The sequence below is a fragment of the Salvelinus sp. IW2-2015 genome, linkage group LG20, assembly GCF_002910315.2.
Source record: "Salvelinus sp. IW2-2015 linkage group LG20, ASM291031v2, whole genome shotgun sequence".
Classification (NCBI taxonomy): domain Eukaryota; kingdom Metazoa; phylum Chordata; class Actinopteri; order Salmoniformes; family Salmonidae; genus Salvelinus; species Salvelinus sp. IW2-2015.
The window spans coordinates 833,266-857,287 of record NC_036860.1 but is presented as its reverse complement, the minus strand read 5'-3'; the positions used below and the strand labels follow the sequence as shown (position 1 = coordinate 857,287).

The 24,022-nt window shown below is 41.6% G+C and overlaps 2 protein-coding genes, 1 non-coding gene and 1 pseudogene across 3 annotated transcripts; 3 read left to right on the top strand and 1 right to left on the bottom strand.

Moving 5' to 3' along the window:
* Positions 1-3,439: 3,439 nt before the first annotated feature.
* kri1 (KRI1 homolog) lies at positions 3,440-8,803 on the top strand. The gene is made up of 19 exons (XM_024011535.2): positions 3,440-3,661; positions 4,006-4,082; positions 4,248-4,353; positions 4,470-4,575; positions 4,665-4,725; positions 4,817-4,866; positions 5,006-5,096; positions 5,198-5,275; positions 5,367-5,473; positions 5,606-5,738; positions 5,834-5,929; positions 6,038-6,208; positions 6,301-6,376; positions 6,471-6,589; positions 6,750-6,903; positions 7,029-7,159; positions 7,648-7,712; positions 7,822-7,917; positions 8,009-8,803. Exons 1-19 carry the CDS (start codon positions 3,577-3,579, stop codon positions 8,493-8,495), a joined length of 2,289 nt encoding a protein of 762 aa, XP_023867303.1. The 5' UTR covers positions 3,440-3,576; the 3' UTR covers positions 8,496-8,803.
* On the top strand, positions 7,371-7,468 carry LOC111982209 (Z30 small nucleolar RNA). The gene has a single exon (XR_002879720.1). It is a non-coding gene; the product is annotated as a Z30 small nucleolar RNA (small nucleolar RNA).
* A 580-nt stretch (positions 8,804-9,383) lies between the features above and the next one.
* spc24 (SPC24 component of NDC80 kinetochore complex) lies at positions 9,384-11,466 on the top strand. The gene is made up of 6 exons (XM_024011536.2): positions 9,384-9,459; positions 9,720-9,888; positions 9,991-10,135; positions 10,732-10,836; positions 10,976-11,052; positions 11,187-11,466. The coding sequence occupies exons 2-6, from the start codon at positions 9,735-9,737 to the stop codon at positions 11,291-11,293; spliced, it is 588 nt and encodes a 195-aa protein (XP_023867304.1). The 5' UTR covers positions 9,384-9,459; positions 9,720-9,734; the 3' UTR covers positions 11,294-11,466.
* A 4,618-nt stretch (positions 11,467-16,084) lies between these two features.
* LOC139022693 (sphingosine 1-phosphate receptor 5-like) lies at positions 16,085-17,246 on the bottom strand (annotated as a pseudogene).
* Between the last annotated feature and the right edge of the window lie 6,776 nt (positions 17,247-24,022).

The following is a 24,022-nucleotide window of genomic DNA, read 5'->3' as shown; positions in this document are numbered from 1 at the left end:
GATTGTGTGGCAGCCTTAAAAAACAGTGTCCAGAATAACAGGAACAGCATCCAAAAAAAAGAATGAGGTTCAGGCTACATCGCTCAGATCAAACTGTCTATGTGTCCTGCAGCAGGCTCCCTAATATAGACAAAGTTCAAGGTGTGAAGGGAGGATAATGATAACATACCAAGCACACACATTCACACACACACACACACACACACACACACACACACACAACACACACACACACACCACACACAACACACACACACACACACACACACACACACACACACACACACACACACACACACCCACACACACACACACACACACACACACGCGTGTTTATGCATATACAGTAAATACATAAAAAACATACAAACACACATACATCTCCATTCGATTCAGGTTGTGACTCTGGCTGCCATTGTGAAAGATGGAAAATGAGGAGAATCCCCATCCTTATTAGACTGTCATGGGTGCTAACTGACATTGGACACTAGATTATCATGTTACAGTAGGACAATACTGCACACAATTAAAGATAAAGTAGATGCTGGGTTTGGATCACTGGCTGAACAATGTTAACCAGCTGTCAGTRACTAGGACACTTATTCAACTGGAGATTTGGCCTCCTTTTGTTTGATTACTTTACTTGTGACATTCATCCAAACAAATAACTGCTCCCCGGAATATGACTTCATTTCCTAACACAGTGTTCTGGACTGGTTGTTTTTGTTGGCATGAGGCATTTTTGAAGCAAAGAACCTTGGGTTGTCCTTAATCATTAACATAACAACATGAGTTCAGTACAGCTGAACTGGAGCTGGAGTTTATTAGAGGTACAGCAGAGTGTAAAACTGTAACAAACGATCAATATGAGCAGTATTCTTTATACTGGTATTCAAACAGATTGGTGTAATAAACAGTTTATATCATCAGTGTAGTTAATACGAAATACAACCTATCTATATGGAAACATATTAATCATACTCTCTCATTTTAAGTAAACATTACAGAAGAGATAAATGGTGAGGCCATCCTTATGTTTTTTTGTGTACATTGAATATTTGCCAATATTCTATGCAGAGGTTGGACGTATTCACTTTTCCCAGAAGGGGAAGCAGTGGGCGGGGGGTGAAAATAGGGCATGGAAGGACACTGCTTCCTTCTGAAACCTGTTGATGTTTTGTCCATTGTTTACCTATATATCACGACTCACATTTTTAGGAGAGCCCTCTCGCGTAATGATGACATGAGACTATGTCATTCTACACATCAGAAAGCTTTGATTTGTAGTTTTGCTTCCAGTTAAATTATTCATCCCATCTTGATCTATTTTATTCAGATGAAGACAATCTTCATCTAATTTTTAATTCCAATTTATACCAGGTCAGGTGAGAAAAACTCCTGAGCCACGGGGTAGGCTATTATAAAAGGATACATAAATTACACCAATTTGGTGCCTTATGAGATGTGTAAGTTGGTTAAAAAAWWWWTTGATTTCACTTCATTTTAACATTCTGCGATAAAGAGCACATGTTCAACTTAATAAAAAACTAGTTTTCACAACTCAAGAGGTTCAAAAACTAAATTACTACAGTAAGTGGCACTGACTCCCAAATAAAGTAACAGGGTTGAAGATTTAATCTTAAATTAGCCATACATCCCCTTGTGACAGGGGAAAAGGAAGCTTGTTGTGTGCCACAGGTAGGTGCAATTGAATGCAAGCCTAAAAAAAATGAAATTGTTAAAACATTTCTAGCTTTTTTCTATGGGTAACAGGGTTGACATGTTATGCTCGAACCACTCAGTTTTCACCACAAAACACCAGAAAATGGCCAAAAAGAGTAGAACCAACTCACTTTCTTGTATGCAATGATTTGATCATTAGATGTTAAGTAATAGTTTCACCATATTAAAACGAGAGTTCAGTTCACGTAATAGGGTTGACCTTAAAATGAGGGACAGTTCGTTTTTTTTTTAACCTTAAAACGAATCACTAATCACATTAAATATATATTGATCTTCAGAAATGACTTTGTCAAAGCAGCAAAATAACTGGGGCTTTACAATGATGGTGAAGGTCACAGAGGGTGCACTGAGGGACATGTCAAAATACTGAATTTTGTCTTCATTTATATAAAAATCAGATTGATTGAATTATCTATGTGGTCTATATTAAAGAGCACTTCAATAAATATAACAAGCTTTAACAATTAAACATTGGTGCACAATTTCTACTTAAAACAACAAAAGGCACTCATTTCGTGAAACGACCCAGTTATATTGCTGTCCCTTGACTATCACCTCCGACCTGAAACAAACACCTTCCTCCTCTCTGAATCCCACTGCAGCCTCACTCCCTAGAGCCCTCCAATACCTGGTCGACTATTCAAGACATGACACAGGGAACGAGGTGAATGAAGCTACTTAAAGTCATTAATTATTACAGAAACAGTCTCTTTATCTCAGGCACTATWATTTGCTTTAGGTGGGATGTGTTATTATTTGACAGACTTGTTTGACAGTGGTGATAAGCTACATAGATTGGCAAAGAATTGCAATGTAAACGTAACTGATGTTTTATTGTGGGGCCCAGGGAGATGAAGACATGACTCAGAGTAGCTGAGTACAAAGAGCAAAGAGAACATGAATGATAATTGATGCCATGTAAGACCATATACGAGGTTGTTGTTTGAAAGAATCTGAGTAAAGCCCAATTCAGAGAGGTCAGAGCCACAKGAATGTTGAGGTGACAAACAGAATATACTGAGAGAATTTGGGCATAGGCCTAAATCGTCCAACTAGACAAAAACAGAACATTATATTGATGAAGTATAAAAAAGGAATAGTTGTCTCGATAATTGCAATTGAAAACAGGGTGAGTAAACTGGTGTCTTTGACCTGTTCTTTCTGAGTCAGATAATTGGAATAATGAATTCCATTACTGTTTTTAAAATACATTCACAAGTCTTGTGTAAACTATCCTCCCAGTAGACATTATCTCCTGTACTTTCACTGTCTGGTCACCTTATGATCTTTAAAAAACCATAGGGATGGACCAATATTGACAATTTGTACTAGAGTGCCCCCAGCTGTGCTACCGAGTCTCATTCCAAAAACATTGTGATGGGCTACTACACCATACTACACACACAGACAACACAAAAACATTAGATAGCTACAGAGTAGATTAACATTGTATCCGACACACACATTGCTACTAGGTTGGAGATTATTACTCAACATAAATCATACGAATATTCTTACTAACGCAAAAGGCAAAGGCCATCAATGCTCTCAAACTAGGACCCTTAATTTGAATATTTCTAAGAAATATTTGCAAATCAATATGTATTTTGTGATTTTTTTATATATACAAAAAATCATTTAATATTGGCAACAAATATATTTGTTGATAAAACGTACATATTTTCTAAACCTATGATTGGTTGATCGTCGTTTGGAACTCTGACGCTCCTCTCAGGAAACCACGTGGTAGTTCTATACATGCTGCTGTGGATGTCATGAACAGATTTCACAGAATTATTTTTCCGATAAATATTATCCAGTTCACAAGTAATCATGTCAGGCAAATCGGATTTCAAGATTAATTCAAAGTTTGCAGAGAAATATGACAAATATAGACAAAAAGAAGAGTTACAAAGGCGTAAGTGTGACTTCCCAAGCTTGTTAGCTAGCTAGATGGCTAGCAAGCCAGCCCTTTAGCTCATGTTAGCTAAAGTTATCCTTTTCAACTAGCTTGCTAACTTTTGATCCCATTTGAAATTAATCTTATTCTGTAACTTATTTAACTTATATAATTATACGTTCAGAAGTTAACTTAGTCATCGTTACATTTTTGGTTATAACTAGGTAGCTAGCATGTCCAGCTAGCTAGCAATTTAGTTCTGACTTGTTTTCCTGGCGGAATGCTTGCACCACATTGAATGGCTTGTCATGTTCATCATTGATTTATTTCAGTGAAAGACAAATATCATTGATTTATTTCAGTGAAAGACAAATATGGTGACCAAGCTGACGAGAGTGAGTCTGGTTCAGAGTCAGAGTCAGATGGTGATAGCGAGGTGGTAAGTACTATTACTGTATCTAATTTGGCTAGCTATATAGTTTCAAGGTCACAATGCCAACACTGCCATGGTGTTCAGTTTATGGTTTGTCAGTGTTTTTGGCCCTACCTTTTTGTCCTTGACCTGTATATTTGTAATTTCAATGCAGACTAATGTGTGTCTTAGGAACTTGACCCCAAAGTTGAAAGGGACTTCTACAGAACATTGTCTCTGCTGAAGAAGAAAGATCCTAAGATCTATCAGACTGATGCAACGTTCTACACAGTGGAAGGTATGTCATCAGTTCGCGTGTCTTGTTGCTGCAACTGATTACAGTATGACACTTTGATTCTGTGTTTGTTTGTTTAAGAGGTGTCTTTCACCACCCAAYTTTTCATTCTTAATCAGATGCATTCATTGGGGATGATGCCCAGCCTTCAACTTCAAAGAAAACCACAGAGAAGCCAATGTATCTGAAAGACTATGAGCGAAAAGTTATCTTGGAAAGGGGAGGGTGAGTGAGCTGCAGATGTCCTACTGTGCATATCTTTATATCTCATTTTGGGCAAATGGTTTGACAATAACAATTTGTCTCGTTCCCAGTAAATATGAGGATGATGATGACGAGGAGAGTGATGATGAAGAGGCTGCAAAGAGGAGAGAGGCATGTTATGATACATTGTATGTAATGACACATTTACATGGAGGTATGTCATGAGAAGTCATGTATTGTTTACCTTTGCTTTCTTTGACAGAGAGCTGCATCTCCAAGTTACATCCAGGAGCAGAGAGAATTGAAAGAGAGGTAAAGGGTTAAATTCTCTCATAATCACTGTGTCCTTTGCCCTAAAGAACATGGTGTATTTACACTTATAAATAAACTCTTGTTTTCTGTCTTTTATAACTGTCTCTGGAACATAAACACTGTGTCATGCTTCCACCAGCTTCCGTAAATTCATACAGGACAGTGATGAGGAAGGCAGTGAAGAGGACTTTCAGCTGCTGAAGAGGAGGAGCAAAACACAGGAAGAGAAGGTCAGTGGGAACTGGTGCCTGACTTTGTCTTATCTTGCAGTATAAAGCACTGAAGAGAGAAACATTCTATTCCTCTAACCTGTTATATTTCTACCCAACAGGATAAAGAGGAAGAGGATTATGTGGACTGGCTGAAAGGCCAGGCAGAGCTGGGGGGCCTAAAAGAGGTGCAGGACATGGTGAGTGATGGAGAAACTGTTGGAATAGAGGGCAAGAGAGCGATATGTAATGACCTGCTGTGACTGAAATATGTGCTGTGTGTTGAGACAGAAATACCTGAGGGACTATTGGAAYGACCCAGAGCTGGATGAGGAGGAGTGTTTCCTTAGGGATTTTGTCCTGAATAAGGGCTACATGGAGAAAGATGACGTGGACAGGTAACAGTTATTTACACAAGTTATTTTATGTGTCTACACATATGTTTTGTCCATGTATGCTTTCAATTGTAATCGTAGAGCAGTGCTCAGCACCACTCTGACTGTGTACTAATCTGCCATGGCTGTGTTCAGGATCCCCAGCTATGACGAAGTGGTGAATGATGACGTGGAGGACTCAGAAGAGGATGGGGAGACATTCTTGGAGCGCCAGGAGGACTTTGAAAGACACTACAACTTCCGCTTTGAGGAGCCTGATGCCCAGAAGGTGGACTTWCCCGTCTGTCTCTACATGCACATGTCTGTTTGTATGGTGTAGTGTATGTATATTGGTCTCATATAGTTTCCTATTGTTCCTTACAGATCAAGACTTACCCCCGTACCATTGCCACCTCTGTCCGCTCCAAAGACGAGCGCAGGAAGCTCAAAAGGGAGGAAGTGAAGGATAGGAAGAAAAAGGTCAGTAGACTCTCTCTTTTAGTTAATCTTATACATCATCCCTTCCTCATTTCTCTCACCCTCCCACTCTCCCAACGAACTGACCTGTCACTCTTCTGGCCCMTGCAGGAGAAGGAGCAGAAGCATGAGCAGCTGAAGCAGCTGAAGAACCTGAAGCGTAATGAGATCATGCAGAAGCTGCGGCGGCTGCAGGAGCTGACAGGCAACGAGCAGCTGGCCTTCAGTCAGGTGGACCTGGAGGGAGACTTTGACCCCCAGCARCATGACCAGCTCATGCAGGTGACCACTCACACACCTCAAGAAGAGAAACRGATTGTAAATAAAAAGACACTCCTCTTATTGTCTCTCMCTGTATTTTTTTATTYTTCCAGAAATTCTTTGGTGATGAATATTATGGAGAGGAAGGGGGGGAGAAGCCCCAGTTTGAAGTTGAAGAGCTAGAGGGTGGTAAGTCMCTCGTTGCTGATTTTATTATCTCAAGTAGAATTKAATACTTTAGAATYGGTGGCATTGTAATAAGGTAGCTTTCTCTGTCCTGCAGAACACTGGAACTGGGACACATGGACAGGAGAGGGTGGAGAMAAGGAATATGGTGGTGARGAAGAGGAGCATGAAGGAGAAGAGTAYGACCAGCCAAACTGTGAAGATCCAGATTTTATTGTGAGTTCCTCTCATAYGATCATCACTTCAGCATTGCCTGCAGACCTTCAGAAACACGTTTAGTGGAGGCTAGTCAGAAATAAAGGTCTCGTTGATGTTGGAGATAGTCAGGCCTTTGAGATTGTATGTGACTCACTCATCTGAACTCTCACTTGACYAGATGGATGCAGACTATGATCCCAGTCAGCCAAGCACCTCCAAGAAGCAGAAGAAAAAGGAGAAGATGAAGGTGGATGCCCCRCTGATGGGAAAGAAGAGAAAGAAGTCTCATTTTGCTGAGGTCATTACCCAAAACAAGCCTGTGTTTGACCCCCGTAAGTCTCAGGAGGTTCAGCACCATGAATCTTGGGTTATTTTCCATAACCTTATCAATTCTGTTTGATGTACTATAGATATTGAGACTGAATGCTCTTTCATGCATCCATCCTTTGTGTTTCAGAGGAGAAGTCCTTTGAGCAGTACCTGGACGAGTACTATAAGCTGGACTATGAGGACATCATAGACGATATCCCCTGCAGGTTTCGCTACAGGCAGGTCCTGGCCAATGACTTTGGCCTGTCCACTGATGAGGTGAGACTGGGAGCTCTAGTTCCTACTAGGTTGTCTCAGGGTTGGGTTCAAGTCAATTCAGGAAGTACACTAAAATTAAAACTTTTTCCCATGCTTTTCAATTAGAAAAAAATTGAGTTTGGTTAACTTTTTTAGTTGTTTGGAATTTAAATATAATTGACCCCCGAACCCTGGGTTGTGCTATAGTGTTGCACTGTACAGACCCTGAGTCCTGCACTGATGAGCTGAGATGTGACTGACCTGGTATTGCCACCCTCCRGGGACGGCTCTGACCAGGGCATGACTTCAGTCAATCTTCTCTCTGAGCAGACGAGGATGAGGAGAGAATGATAGAAAGGGAAATGCTTGTATGCACTGAGTTATCAACTTGTTTGGAGCCTTATCTGCACAAATTAGGTTTAAAGTCATTTCTGTGGATTTAGCGTCTTTGTTTAAAGTGGCTGTATGAATATGTTACTATTACAGAAAGTAACTTGTTCTTCCCTCAGATCCTGGGAGCAGATGAGAAAGAGCTGAACCGCTGGGCCTCGCTAAAGAAGACCTGCATGTTCAGGTACTGAACCTGGTCTCAAAACAGTAGGCATTTACTAATCAGCTACCTATGGGGAAAATGGCCTTCCAGATTTTTCCTTTTCTATTTTTTTCTTCAATCTCTTTTTCAGGTCTGACAAGGAAGAGATGAGTGATTTGCAGAACTACAAAATCAAAGGACAAAATGTGAAGAAAAAGATAGAAGTCTTGAACTCTTTCTATGCTGAGTGAGTATTCTACCATATGCAGAATATTTTCTCTAAGAAATCTGAACTGAATTATCATCATTGACCAATTTGTGCACATATTTCCTTGCAGGGAGGACAAAGCAGAGGGCAAGACCAAAGTGGGTAAGAAGAGAAGAGACAGRATGAAGAATGCAGAGAAGGATGACAAGGATCTGGAGGATGATGATGAGGCTGGACCCAGTCAGGAAAGCTCTGCATTGGACTCTGGTGAGGGGATGGTAGTCCAGGCACTGAGAGAGGCAGGAGACCAGGAAGAGGAGTTCCTGGTACCCAAATCCAAGAAGYTGAAACTGGAGCAGGAAACAGTTGCTACCACTCAGGAGACTGCCAACACAAGGACTGAAAGGCCAAAATTGCCMAAGAAGAAAAACAGGCACCCAGGAAGCCGCCTCATGTCRGGGAAGGGGCCCTTCAGGGTGAAAATGGGTGGGCGAGAGTTCAGCGGACAGAGACTGAAGGCCTATGGACTGAATCCCAAGAGACTGCACTTCAGGCAGCTTGGCAGGCAGAAACGAAAGGCTCAAGMGAAGACTGAGAAGCAASGGATCAAGGAGTGAGGGAGAGAACRGCAYCATYATGATTTATKTCCCCTTATATTTTTGTGGTTTGCGGWGAATGGTTGGTAAAGTGACAAACTGCACAATATAAATGGACCAGAGAACAGTATGGTTCCTAATAAATCAAAGTTGAATGAGCTTACAATAGCATTGGCACTGATAGTTGCCATTCCTGCTATTTTTCAGAGTGCCGCTTAGAATTGTATATTTTATTACTGAAAACTATCAGATCAACTTGAACAACTCTTGGAACAATTGTGATTTACTTGACTGTATTTTGCAAACTGCAAAACAATTGTAGGACATTTTGTGTACTCCAACTGTTCTTGAGAAGAAAATGGTTCCCTAAAATGTACAAATGTTGTCCAGAAATAACCTCTGGAGGTACAGTGAACCTACCTATCTCACAACACAACCACAGTTCCATCAAAGAGAGTATGTATTCTATAAATCATTGGTTCTCAACCAGGGGTACGTGGCCTATCCACGGGGTACTTGAGAAGAATAGACCATAGGCCTACTGGTAAAATGCACATGAGGTGGTCCTCTGGGCAGTGCAAAATTCAGTTGGTGGTACAGTAATCGAAAAAGGTTGGGAACCACTGCTGTACGTTCGTCTAATGAAAATTCAACTCCGTCGGTCCATCAGGTTCCATTGTGTAAAATAAATCTTGCAATCTCTTGACATTGGCGCCCCCATGTGGATCTACCCAATCAGAACGCTGGATATTTTTGGCGCTTTCTATTAATTGTATATTTTCAATTGTAGGCATCTACTTATTGTTATATTGTGTATGTGAATAAATATTTTACATTTCTCCTGTAATTTATTTTTTTGAAACCAAAATTCTGTCAGGCACTTTCTCTGGCACCTCATGTAAGCGCGCGCGTTCGCAGGACAACTTTGAATTACGGAAACGAGTGAAGCGAAACTCGGTGAACTGTTTACATTCGGCAAAACACGGTAAGTCAATGCTTGTTATTGTATACCTTTCTAAACGTATCTAATTAAGATGTTAGTAACAGTAGCTGTCGTCAGAGGGTCTGGGCATTAAAGTTGACTGCTGTTTTCAAGCAAGAGCCTCTGCAGCTAACGTTAGTTAGACATAGCATTGGATTTTGTTGACGTAGGCAGCAAACCATTTTAGTGGTGTTGATGCACCAGCTAGTCTGCTCTAGAACAGGCCGTCATTTATTATCTATTTCTACAAAAATATTCCACAGAAAAGACKTGTCACCATGCTTCAGGACGTTATGGACACGGGAGAGTCGATGGTCAAAATACTGAAAAGCAGCAARGCTGACGATGAATTAAGAAAAGTGAGAGAAAAACAGCAGTGTTTCTTTGAGCGACACTTGGACACGAAGAAAACCATCACACTGGTGTTAAACGGTAAGGAAAAATAATCAACTTGTAGATCCTGTCATATGATAACTTACTTTCTTTCCATTCCGTCAAGATATATAGCCTAATCTTGCTCGCCATTGTCTTCAGGTGTAGTTCAGTGTGAGGATGAGGCGAGCCAGAAGCTGCTGGACATGGAGGGGCAGAAGAGCCAGGCAGAGCGGGAACTGAACAGCCTGGAGCAGGAGCTGCAGCAGTGTACAGCAAGGAGCCAGAACATGGACTCAGAACTACAGTATCCTTCACCCAGTCATGTTCTGTCTCTACACAGAACAAGTTCTTCATGTACTGCAATTGGTGCTCTCAAAAGTGCACATGAATGCTGTGTTGCCCAGATAATACATATAGGGAGCAGTCACATTCTACCTTGAACTTGTCCATTGCTGCAGGCTGACCAGGCTGCCATCCATTGATGAAAGTATTTTGAGATTTCAGTTTATATGCCATACAGTGAGCATGCAGAGGATCCTCCCAGTGACTAGCGTGGAAGTGTGTTAAAATCTGCTACAACCCCTTTGAATCAGCTGTTTTCTCGAAAGAGAAATGCATGCAGACATTTTTTAAAGTCTATGCAAATTTTACCTACTAGCTAAATGTTTTTTATCACGTTAAACTTATTTTGGGACTCCACCCCTGTAAATGTAATTTGCCTGATGACATACTAGTGGACAAGGATTCTTATTTAATACAAGCGCATTTGTTACCTCGCCTCCACTCCTCGATTCCCTTTGAACTTTTTCAAAATCAGGCAAGGAGAGGATGGAGTTGAGGAAGCGTGAACAGCACCAATTGAGATTCTCCCCGTGTTGGTTTCCTTGACCTGTTCCTCAGGTTCCTGCAGAGGGAGCTGGAGAGTCTGCGTGACTCGGATCAGGAGCTGCAGACCCTGCAGCAGGAGGTTGATGATGACACTACAGAGGTCATCCCATCAGCCATGTGAGTAGGACTAACAGCATACTGAAATAATCACTCCCAACACCACACGAGCCCACCACACTAAACCATGATAGTCGGTGAGCATTGATCTCACATCATGAACAGCATGGTGCAACTTGACAAACTGTTCAWTCTGCAGATACGTGGCCCAGTTGTACCACAAGGTGACCAAGATCAAGTGGGAGTATGACACGGAGCCACACATTCTGAGAGGAGGTATTTGTCACTGCATAACTGTTTTTCCATCACCCTTTGACAAGTCACAAATGTGGAACTCTTGTTTAATGGCTGGTTGATGTGGGTTTTGGTTGCGTTTAACTAACGTTTGAGTGTACTTTAATCCCTTGCAGTGCACTATGGAGCTGACCTGGCCACGCCAATCAACATAGACACCTCTGTGCGGTCTCGGTGTTCAGTCAGTGATGAGCTGTGGAACTTTGTCAGCACTGAATGGTAGAAGAGATCAAAGTAAAGTTGCCATATCTGTCCAGTAGTTGTTTGTCCTGTAGTTGGATTGTCTGTTGTGTTGTGTGTTGTAATACATTTGTTTTATACTAAGATTGTATTCCTATTGTTGGTATTGACTTGCATGACATTTTGTTATATTGAATAAAGCAGTTTTCCTAAGCATCACATTTCCTAGAATACTTATTTGGGTAGTAACCTATAACCCTAGCTTTTATTTGTATATACTTTCAACAAAGACATTGGTTTTTTATAAAGACCATTTTCTGTCAATAGATGTCATTGCAAACCCACTGCTTTCTGATATGGTACTGAAATTACTGTATTGAAGTTGGGTGCTGATCACCTTTTTAATGCAATAAATGTCCAATGTGAAGGTGTGCTTATGCAACAGACAGTATTCTGGACTGCATTGCAGCAATAAAAAAAAAAATTAAACATTTTTTTTGCAAACTTTGTGAGATTTTCTGGGATGGTAACTGTTATTCATGGCAAATGCTATTCCTCCATGGGCTTTCCAAGCAAGGAGGCTGCACAATTGACTAGTGTTTCTGAGGTTTTGGTTGAATAAAAAGATCATTGTAACTGCTGCAGTAATAATGTGTTGCTGTTATTAGTTGTCTACCCATTGAATTTTCCTAATGAACATCTTTGAGTCGAAAAGCCCAAGGGATAAAATAATTGGCAGTGCAGAAAGCCTGACATGAGTTATTGTGGAGATTATCTCATTTTAGAGCAACTCTATTTATTAAATTTGTGGCCAGCTGAAACTTGACCCACTTTTGCAAAAGTCCATTTTGACAAAGTGAGTTCAACCATTTATGGTTGAGAGGACTTGTTTCTAGTCTTGAATGGAAAAGGGCAGTTTTTTTGTTCACACACAATTTATGCAAATCTTACCATTACTCTTCATTGCACGTCCCACACGTTTTGTAAATGAGTCATATTTTATTGTCAATGCTTATGTAGGTTTCTGCCAGTGTAGCATGTGGTGAGTAGTTGGTTTGATACAGGGCGGGGGACAGGTTTCGTTTGGATCTCAACTCGTGTAACCTCGTCAGCTGGGGGTTTCATGTTTATAATATTACTGGAAATGGGGCATCAAGTATATTGTCCCCAATGACTGCTGCCTTCTCTATGTGTTACCACAAGCGCATGTCTTCTTGGGTGGTTGCTTCTGGTATGGAATTGGTGCACTGTGGGTTAAGTGGGGGGGTTTGTCGTGTGTGCTTGTGTGTTTACTTTAATAACTTCAGCATCGATCAGACATTTACATTTTATTGTGATATACAGTACATTGTTTCTTTGGCATCTGTCTCTGCTCTATCGTTTGGAAAGTACACCTTTGTGTATACAGTGGGGAGAACAAGTATTTGATACACTGCCGATTTTGCAGGTTTTCCTACTTACAAAGCATGTAGAGGTCTGTAATTCTTATCATAGGTACACTTCAACTGTGAGAGATGGAATCTAAAACAAAAATCCAGAAAATCACATTGTATGATTTTTAAGTAATTCATTTGCATTTTATTGCATGACATAAGTATTTGATCACCTACCAAACGCAGTAAGAGATTCCGGCTCTCACAGACCTGTTAGTTTTTCTTAAGAAGCCCTCCTGTTCTCCACTCATTACCTGTATTAACTGCACCTGTTTGAACTCGTTACCTGTATAAAACACCTGTCCACACACTCAATCAAACAGACTCCAACCTCTCCACAATGGCCAAGACCAGAGAGCTGTGTAAGGACATCAAGGGTAAAATTGTAGACCTGCACAAGGCTGGGATGGGCTACAGGACAATAGGCAAGCAGCTTGGTGAGAAGGCAACAACTGTTGGCGCAATTATTAGAAAATGGAAGAAGTTCAAGATGACGGTCAATCACCCTCGGTCTGGGGCTCCATGCAAGATCTCACCTCGTGGGGCATCAATGATCATGAGGAAGGTGAGGGTTCACCCCAGAACTACACGGCAGGACCTGGTAATGACCTGAAGAGAGCTGGGACCACAGTCTCAAAGAAAACCATTAGTAACACACTACGCCGTCATGGATAAAAATCTGCAGCGCACGCAAGGTCACCCTGCACAAGCCGCGCATGTCCAGGCCGTCTGAAGTTTGCCAATGACCATCTAATGATCCAGAGGAGGAACGGGAGAAGGTCATGTGGTCTGATGAGACAAAATAGAGCTTTTTGGTCTAAACTCCACTCGCTGTGTTTGGAGGAAGAAGAAGGTGAGTACAACCCAAGAACACCATCCCAACCGTGAAGCATGGAGGTGGAAACATCATTCTTTGGGGATACTTTTCTGCAAAGGGGACAGGACGACTGCACCGTATTGGAGGGGAGGATGGATGGGGCCATGTATCACGAGATCTTGGCCAACAACCTCCTTCCCTCAGTAAGAGCATTGAAGATGGTCGTGGCTGGGTCTTCCAGCATGACAACGACCCGAAACACACAGCCAGGGCAACTAAGGAGTGGCTCCGTAAGAAGCATCTCAAGGTCCTGGAGTGGCCTAGCCAGTCTCCAGACCTGAACCCAATAGAAAATCTTTGGAGGGAGCTGAAAGTCCGTATTGCCCAGCGACAGCCCCGAAACCTGAAGGATCTGGAGAAGGTCTGTATGGAGGAGTGGGCCAAAATCCCTGCTGCAGTGTGTGCAAACCTCTTCAAGAACTACAGGAAACGTATGATCTCTTTAATTGCAAACAAAGGTTTCTGTACCAAATATTAAGTTCTGCTTTTCTGATGTATCAAATACTTATGTCATGCAATAAAATGCAATTTAATTACTTAAAAATCATACAATGTGATTTTCTGGATTTTTTAGATTCCGTCTCTCACAGTTGAAGTGTACCTATGATAAAAAATTACAGACCTCTACATGCTTTGTAAGTAGGAAAACCTGCAAAATCGGCAGTGTATCAAATACTTGTTCTCCCACTGTATGTATATTTGTAGACTGTTCCATGTTTCTCAAATGAATTAAGTTGACATTTGCTTATCAGTGTTTATGCACTTTTCGTGTTGAAGTATATGGTATGTGATGACTATATAGGTCAAAGCCTTTTATAACTGTGGATGATGGACCATCAAAAGGCTTTGACCTATATAGTCATCACATACCATATACTTCAACACTGAAAAGTATGTTTCCTGTGAAAGATCTGAAACATCGCTCTCACCACATTGACACTAGCACTTTCATATTCTCACACATGAGGCCTCTGGCTTCACAAAGATTTGGTGAGAGGAAATAACTAGATTTAATGTTATTTGTATGGATGTTTATTCTGCAAAACAATGACCAAAAATACTGTTTTTGTAGATATTGTTCACATTTATTTATTGTTTGAATGTACATAAAACATTGGCAGTGGCCTCATAATAATAAGTTTAGTTCAGAATAAACAAAATACAGAAACTATAGTTCATTTTATTTACCCAATATACTGTATAGTACAATAAGACAGAATATAAATATTTTCATTTGTACATTTATATACAATGTGAAAACAGATTTTGAATTGCTTGCTTTTGAAACATCACTGCTGTCACAATGGAACTTTATACATGGAACCCAAGCATTTGTGGTTTGTCTTTGACAAATTTCAGTTAACCACTGTTTACAGAAGATAGACATAACACTTCATTGCATGAGAGGGATATTCTCCAGCTTGTTCAGGAAAGTTCTGAAGGCTATTGTTTTTGTGAACAGGTTGTGTTCAATATGATTCCATACTTTGAGTCCACAAAACTAAGCCTAATCTGTCCTTTTTATTGCTCACAATCATGTCTGCTGCTACGTGTGTTTTAGAGACCTCCAAAGATGTGCAAACCAGAAAGAGGCATCAATGTGAAATTCTCTGTGTGTCTAGCCACAAGCCTCTAATGTTGGTCTGGGGACCTCTACCCAGAATTCCAGCTGACCTGAGATCAGATTACAAAAATGCCATGGTTCTGGCAGCAGTTTTGGGTGTGGATGCTTCATGTTTTAATTACATGTCATTATGCTTGTATTATGTATTTTCTGGAGAGAGGATAAGGATGAGCCTTAGCATGACTCAATGTATACTTTATGTGTATGACTCAAAATAAAATGTACTAAATGTGTTTCAATGTTTGTTATAAAAAAACATGAATAACATTAATTTCACAGTTCTGGTTGAGTGGTTCTCTTTAAATACCGGTAAATGGTGAATTCAAAATGCTGCTACAAACATGAATCCATTCCTTCAGGAGGGTTTTTCTTTTCGGCAGTTTGATTTATGGAAGATTGTTAACGTATGAAGAATATATTGTATCTCAGCACACGAGAAAAGATTTTCACAGTATGAGAAAGACATATTAATCTGTTAAATGCTTTGGCGCGAAGACTAAAAACCAACAAGGTATTTCTTTCTCTAACTGTGACGGAGGTTGACTCCTAACAATAGACTGACCAGTCTTTAAGTGGAAACCTCCAGCTTACTGTCCTAGGAAGAAAATGCCAGACCAGGGGAGGAAGGCAAAACATAGGACAATGTGCGGTTCCGCTGACGTTCTCTACCATTGAGGTGAGAGGAAGAGTATTCATTCCTCCTTGCTTGTAGTTCCATTTACAACCCATACGTAACATGTAGTAGTCTCACAGCTGTAAGATGTGCCGAAGAGTGGTCCAGCAAGGGGGTATCCAGAACTCTGCTCTTACTGTAATTGGACAAATTATCCATTATTACTGCTTGAGTCACATTGGGCCGTCATGGACAAGTCATGTCTTTGACATCCTGGGGTAGATGGTTTAATAGTGGAAGGGTGAAGTTGGCAGAGGAGACGGTGATCTCAGGCCCTCCAGCCTATGGGAGGCGCCTCAGTCTTACTGGTACTGCACTCCAGGAAGGACATCCCATCTTCTTACACTGGCCATCCTTGGTGAGGAGGCACGCGTCGACACGCAGCCTCAGATGGCCCTCCTCATGTCCTTACTGGTCAGGGTTATAGATTGATGGCTTGTAGGAGAGAAGTTGATCCTGGCGATCCCAGGAGTAGTCTTCGCTTGAATAGAGCACCTGCAAGCTCCGTGCGGGCAGCAGAAGTCAGCAAGAGGAAGGATGAAGAGAGGCGCCAGCAGACGATGAAGACACCCAGTACGATGTGACCGTTCTCAAGCAAGGGCCCTGTACTTCTGGGACTTGCGGGTCCAGGCTTTGCGGCTGCGGGCCAGAGCCCAGGTGCTTTGTGTTGGACTGGACAGTGTGGAAGATGCGCAATAAAGCACCACGATGGCAGCAGCACAGCGGTGAACACGGTGCTAGCAGAAGAGGATGTAGCTTTTGGCGAAGAGCGGCAGGAGGTGGAGCATGCGTCCAGGCGGCCATAACAGTTCCAAGCCGCAGGACGGGCCACCCCAGGAAGCACTGACAGAACCCAGCTGGCCCTGCGTCAGGGCAAACATCCGGCTCGCTTGTGCCACCCTGGTAGGGCTTCATCCTCACATGGTGAATGGCGCTCAATGGCATGGCCAGGAGGCTGATGCCGGAGGCCCGGCCAGCGTTAAGAAGACCCGCCCTCTCCTCAGGACAGCACAGCAGGGGTCATCTTTAACTGTTGGCCCCTGAAGTCGCAAATGTTCACCATGTAGGTGAAGCCTGCTAGCAGGGGTCTGAGAGTGTTAGTTGCCTAACAGATAGTACATGGGCAGATGTGCGACAATTTCCTTATCCTCGATAGCCAACAGCACCACAGCATTCTCCAGCCCATGAGCAAGCAGATTCAGCAGGAAGGCTATGGCCTCTGCTTTAGTCCATCTTTGTACTTGTTCTTCCTTTCAGTTTGCCTGTGTCGTTGTAGTGTTCTCTGTAAGCATGGCTCGGGTACTCGTGGAACATCACGGCACGGCTCCACCTGAACCGAGGGGACATGGGAACCACAGTGGGGGCAGCAACCAGCAGCGTAAGCGGCATGCGAATGGCTTCCTTGGTATTCTGGGAAATGTTCTTTCTTTTTAGCTGACAAGAATGCTTTCCCACTCTGCGACTCACATAGTTCTTAGCAGTCCCATCAATTCAATATGTTGGAGTGGGGGAATGTACATTCCTTAGGAAAATCTATCTTTGAAATGTCGTTTCTGACCAGATAGATCCAGTTCCAGTTTTTTGTATTTAATATAAGAATGGATGGTAATAAGCATGTTCTGCTGATAGCGTTATCCAACACTGTGCATGCCTGGACAATCCACATGGATGGCCTAGTACAAGCAGAACCTGGAAACAAAAAATAACAGGATTGAATACACGTATAATAGCCTATTGTTATCTGTACCACACACACTGAAAATAAAGGGAGGGGGATGTACATTCTTTCATTTAATCTTGTATTACAGTAACCTGTCTTCATTCAAATTCTAATAGAATGTTTTTGAGTATGAAACTAGCAAATGACCTTACTCCAACAGGGCCTTACAAATGAGAGAATTAACCCCAGCTAAGGCGCCCATTAATATAGACATAATAAAGAATTCCCAATATTAGTGTTTTTGTCCTGGAGAAACTTGGCCATTTATGTCACTAATTCATATTGAATCTTTAGCATATTTATCTTCATCTTCCAGCTCAGTTTTATTTTTGGGGGGCAAAACTGTTCATTCTGCCTGTCAACCACACACAGCACACACACACACAACACACAAATCGATCACACACACACACCACACACACACACAACACCACACACCCACTACCCACACAACACATCACACACAACACACACTACACACACACACACACACACACACCCACACGACACACACACCCACACAAACACACACCACACACACACACACACCACTCACCACATACGCTTCTGCTACTGCCTATTTACTGTCAGTTGTCTATCCTGTTGTCCAGTCACTTTACCCATACCTATATATACACAGCTACGTCAATTACCTCGTACCCTTGCACATCGACTCAGGTACAGGTACTCCCTGAATAGCCATTTTATTTTTTACTCGTTATTGTTATTCGTTGTGCACTGTGTATTTATTCCTTGTCCCACTAAGGACCAGTATGTAAGCATTTCAGTGTTAGTCTACACCTGTTGTTTACGAAGCATGTGCAAATACAATTGTATTAAATTGTATTTGAGACACTGTTGCCTATCTGTTTGAAACATAGCATATGATAAAAACACTACTTCAAAATTATTATGGATTGGGTATGCAAATGTATGAATTAAGCTACGTTTTTTAAATAATTATTAGTTATTCAAGTTTTTATTATTTCAGAAAAAGAACAAGAAAACACTGAAATCTGTTGTCATCAACTTGTCAGTGGACAAGTATAGGCTAAAGGCTTGTATCAAAATTGTGAGGCTAAATATCTGGATTTTCCACAACATTGCTGAATTTCTCAAATATAAGACAAATAAACATGTCCTTGCTTTAGCCTAGTTATTATATGCCATCAAATTATAGAATTTCGACCAACTGTCTAAAACGCCATAATATCTGTTGAATAAATAAATACCAAACAAGTATCATTCAAATATTTATAAAAACGAAAAATACCCAGTACAAATATAAGTAGGCTATTACACAAATATAACTACAAAGACATACCTTTTAGAAGTTTAGCTTTGCCTGAGAACGTGTTCTTATTTAGCGCAGTTGTCTTGCGTTTGAATACAGTACGCTCTGACCGATGATCAGACGTGACAAATTGTGATGGGAGAAAATAGACTGGTGCGAGACTCGACTTGAAGTGGGCTGGGCTGGACTCTGCCCTCCAACGCTCAGCCTTCCTCTCTACCTCTTCTTTACTTGGCTTCTGAAGTCGCAATAACTGTAGGTAAATACATTGCCCGAGGTGGCTTGGAGATGAAATAGCATTACTCTCTGATTTACAATTATTGCAGGGATGCGGAGTGAGGCATTTATGATCTGTTTTGGCTACAGGCAGTTGCGCATGCTGTAAGGTTTAAAAGTGCATTCTTTCTAGGTCAATGCCATCTGATATGTTTTTGATCTGTGGTTGTAAAATGGATCACTATACTACTTCCCAACCTGGTTTTAGAGCATTTCATATGATTCTGTACATAAATACATCACACTCCATTTAGTATGATATGTTACGTTTCGTATGGATTATATTAATTTGTGGATGTTTATCATCCATTTCGTATTATGTGTTCCGAATTACAATTTGTATGATATGTTATACATTTTCAAAATGTACAATATGTTACGAATTTGCTAATTGTATGATAATAATCCAATAATCCAATTTGTTGTGGCTAATGTTATCTAGGAGGCTAACGTTAACCGTAGCTACCTGGCTAATGTTAGCTAGGGGTTAGGGTTAAGGTTAGGTTTAGGGTTAGGGTTAGGGGAAGGGTTAACTAAAAGGGTTAGGGGAAGGGTTAGCTAACATGCTAAGTAGTTGCAAAGTAGCTAAAAAGTGGCATGTAGTTGAAAAGTTGCTTATTAACTAAAATGCACAAGTTTTCTGTGATGAGATTTGAACATGCAACGTTTGGGTTTCAAGACGTTCGCGTTATATGCTCAACCAATCACTGATTAAGAGGGGTTGGGTTAAATGCGAAAGACACATTTCAGTAGAAGGCATCCAGTTCTACGACTGACTAGGTACCCCACTTTCCCTTTCCCTTCTTTAATTTTGCCTTAGGTAACATTCTGTCTCATGTAACCATACCAAACGTAACATATCATACTATGTAAAGTGTTGGTCCCACGTTTCATGAGCTGAAATAAAAGATCCCAGAAATGTACCATATGCACAAAAAGCTTATTTCTCTCAAATGTTGTGCACAAATTTGTTTACATCCGTGTTAGTGAGCATTTCTCAATTGCCAAGATAATCCATCCACCTGACAGGTGTGGTATATCAAGAAGCTGATTAAACAGCATGATCATTACACAGGTGCTTCTTGTCCTGGGGACAATAAGAGGCCACTCTAAAATGTGCAGTTTTGTCACACAATACAATGCCACAGATGTCTSAAGTTTTGAGGCAGCGTGAAATTGGCATGCGGAATGTCCACTTGAGCTGTTGCCAGAGAATGTTAATTTCCCTACCATAAGCCGCCTCCAATGCTATTTTAGAGAAAATGTCCAACCGGCCTCGCAACTGCAGACCACGTGTAACCATGCCAGCCCAGGACCCCCCAATCCGGCTTCTTCACCTGCGGGATCATCTGAGACCAGCCACCCAGACAGCTGATGAAACTGAGGAGTATTTCTGTCTGTAATAAAGCCCTTTTGTGGGGAAAAACTCATAATGATTGGGTGGGCCTGCCTCCCCAGTGGGTGGGCCTGGCTCCCAAGTAGGTGGGCCTATGCCCTCCCAGGCTCACCCATGGCTGTGCCCATGCCCAGTCATGTGAAATCCATAGATTAGGGCCTAATTTATTTATTTCAATTAACTGATTTCCTTATATGAACTAAATGTCAGTAAAATCATTGAAATTGTTACATGTGCGTTTATTTTTTTGTTCAGAATATTTTGATTTACATTTACTATGTTACATCTAGTATATGAGACCAGGCTGCACTTCCTACAATGATATGGTACTTAATTTTTAAAGACTGTCAGTTTTATTGGTTTACTTCTTATCTTTACTCACACTCTGAATGAAAACATGGGCCATGGATCTTTTTTCATGATTTGGACAACGCTCTCTGTCAGTCCCCCACCTCAATGCGTATAGAGTATGCAGCCCTTCCTCATAACCGTACATGTTTCTGAGGATGAGGAGGATGATGGAAATACAGCAATATGTGCACTTTGTGCAGTTATGATAAATTACTACATTAGTATGTGGAAATTACGTAAAGGGATGGTGGGTGGCTGAGTGGCTGGATCCTACTTTCTCTAAACAGGAAGCCATCTCATTGTGCCTAGAAGGGAGAGGGATTTCCTTGAGAAACACCTATGAAGTCATAGTAAGACGGATTCGACACTGACACTGTGCATTCCAGCTTGACGTGGAACACACTGTCCTTTGGGAATGCAATGCCACCTTACTCATTTCCAGTTAGAAGAGGACTCATAATACGTTGTAAACAAATCACGTTTACCAAACACACATACATTGTTTTTGTTACTGCATGAGACATGAGACTCGTTTTTAGTCGATTGGGTTCCATTCCTCTGACATGCTCCATCAGCTTCTAGAGGCTAAATCTATTTAAGCAATYTTKCTCTGTAAGGCTGTTTTATTTAACTGTTGAGGAGGCATACTTCTCACGTCAGCTGCTTCTCTGGAGTTAAACTATTTATTTTCTTGCCCCCATTAAGTAATTTTCAGTTGGCCCCGCAGTAGAGAACTGGTGTTAAACCCTGACTTGTCCTGCCTGTCTCAGTTGTCCCCTGGCCTAAGGCCCACCCAGTGGCTGCTTGCTCAGGAGGTGATCCTCTCCATGGGCCTGTCACCCGAGTGGCAGTTAGCCTCCTGCTGTGACACTATCTCACCATATCACCCTCATTAACACACAAAGAGTAGACAGAATGACACCCCACTCAGCCCAGCTGCTTCCCACAGTAGGAATCTAGTCAGTCCCCCATTATTCTCCTTCAGGTCTTGTGTCTGTACTCTTTATTAGTCGCCCATCGCCCCTAGGGAGTATAGTACATGCATGAAGTGCTTTGGATTTGGATGATATATTTCTGTGACGTTGGTCTTGTAATGTGGAAGTCAATGGGAGTAAAGATAAGCTTTTAATGTATCTGTTGTTTGTGTGCTCTGTGTGTTGTTGTCCCTTTAGGGAAGGCACGTTGCCAGTATGGCTGTCATGTCTTGATTGATGAGCCAGAAACCCCCTAAAAAAGAGGGACCCTGTTGATCAGTCTGACAATTCTGCTTGTTTCATAATGATACAGGATCATTTCTCTTCTGAAAAGATATGCATGACTATTTTGTCCATTGTGGGATGTGAGAAAGTCAATCACACCTCAGTGTGGCATTGCATTCTGAGACTATGACAACTTCCTTTGGCTGCAGCATTTCAGCGCTAATCCAGTTGATGAGCAACATTCTCACCTCAGAATAATATTCTCACCTCAGTCAAAATAATACAGAGCCTGTCATACATACTGTATGAAGGACCCTGAAAATAACACAGAGCCTGTCATACATACTGTATGAAGGACCCTGAAAATAACACAGAGCCTGTTCACATACTGATATAAAGGACCCTGAAAATAACGCAGAGCCTGCCATACATACTGTATAAAGGACCTGAAAATAACACAGACCTGTCATACATACTGTATAAAGGACCCTGGAAATAACGCAGAGCCTGCAATCCATACTGTATAAAGGACCCTGAAAATAAACCAGAGCTCCATCCATACTGTATAAAGGACCTGAAATAACACAGAGCCTGCCATCCATACTGTATTAAAGGCCCTGAAAATAACACAGAGCCTGCCACATACTGTATAAAGGACCCTGAAATAACACAGAGCCTGCCTAATAACTGTATGAAAGGACCCTGAAAATAACACAGAGCCTGTCATACATACTGTTTGAAGGACCCTGAAAATAACACAGAGCCTGCCAACATACTGTATGAAAGGACCCTGAAAATACCAACAGAGCCTGTCATACATACTGTAGAAGGACCCTGAAAATAACACAGAGCCTGTCATACATACTGTATGAAGGACCCTGAAAATAACACAGAGCCTGTCATACATACTGTATAAGGACCCTGAAAATAACGCAGAGCCTGCCATACACTGTATAAAGGACCCTGAAAATAACACAGAGCCTGTCATACATACTGGTATAAAGGACCCTGAAAATACCAGAGCCTGCAATCCCAAACTGTATAAGGACCCTGAAAATAACCAGAGCCGGCCATCCATACTGTATAAAGGACCTGAAAATAACACAGAGCCTTGCCATCCATACTGTATAAGGACCCTGAAAATAACACAGAGCCTGCCATACATACTGTATGAAGGACCCTGAAAATAACACAGAGCCTGTCATACATACTGTATGAAGGACCCTGAAAATAACACAGAGCCTCATACCATACTGTATGAAGGACCCTGAAAATAACACAGAGCCTGTCATAAACTGTATGAAGGACCCTGAAATAACACCAGGCCTGTCATACATACTGTATGAAGGACCCTGAAAAGGTCATGAGAAAAGCACTCGCACCTTCCCACTGCTTAGAACAGCGTTTCGTTAGTGTGTTTATCCAATCAAGAGCTTGTTAGATATCCTCATCCTCTGATTCAACGTTGACCCCTTCACTTCACAGGGTCAACAGAACAGAGGATGAAAGTGAGGGGTTAAACAATATTTCATCTGGATGACTGGTTGAACTCAAAAGGACATGTCTTCTCATCCATCCCTGTTCTCTTGCTCCCTTACTTGTTCCACGCTATCTTTTTGGCAGGATTCATCACAAAACGTACTGCGTGTAGATGCAAGCCACAAGATCCACATGAGCAGAAAGTGTTTGCACTCGTTCTTCTCTCTTCTCTCTTTCTCTCTCAGTTATATGCAAGGTGTCATATTTGAGATGTACAGTAGGTTGAGGGAGTGACTGTTTTTTCATTTGGAAGTTGTTGAGTTGGGCGGCTTGTTGACCCGATGTTGTACTGGGTGAAGTGAGGTCATGGGATTTCCACTCCTCCTGTCTGGAGCATTGTAACTGGGTAGGGTGGCTTGGACACAGTGTCTGTCCATCACAAACCTCTCA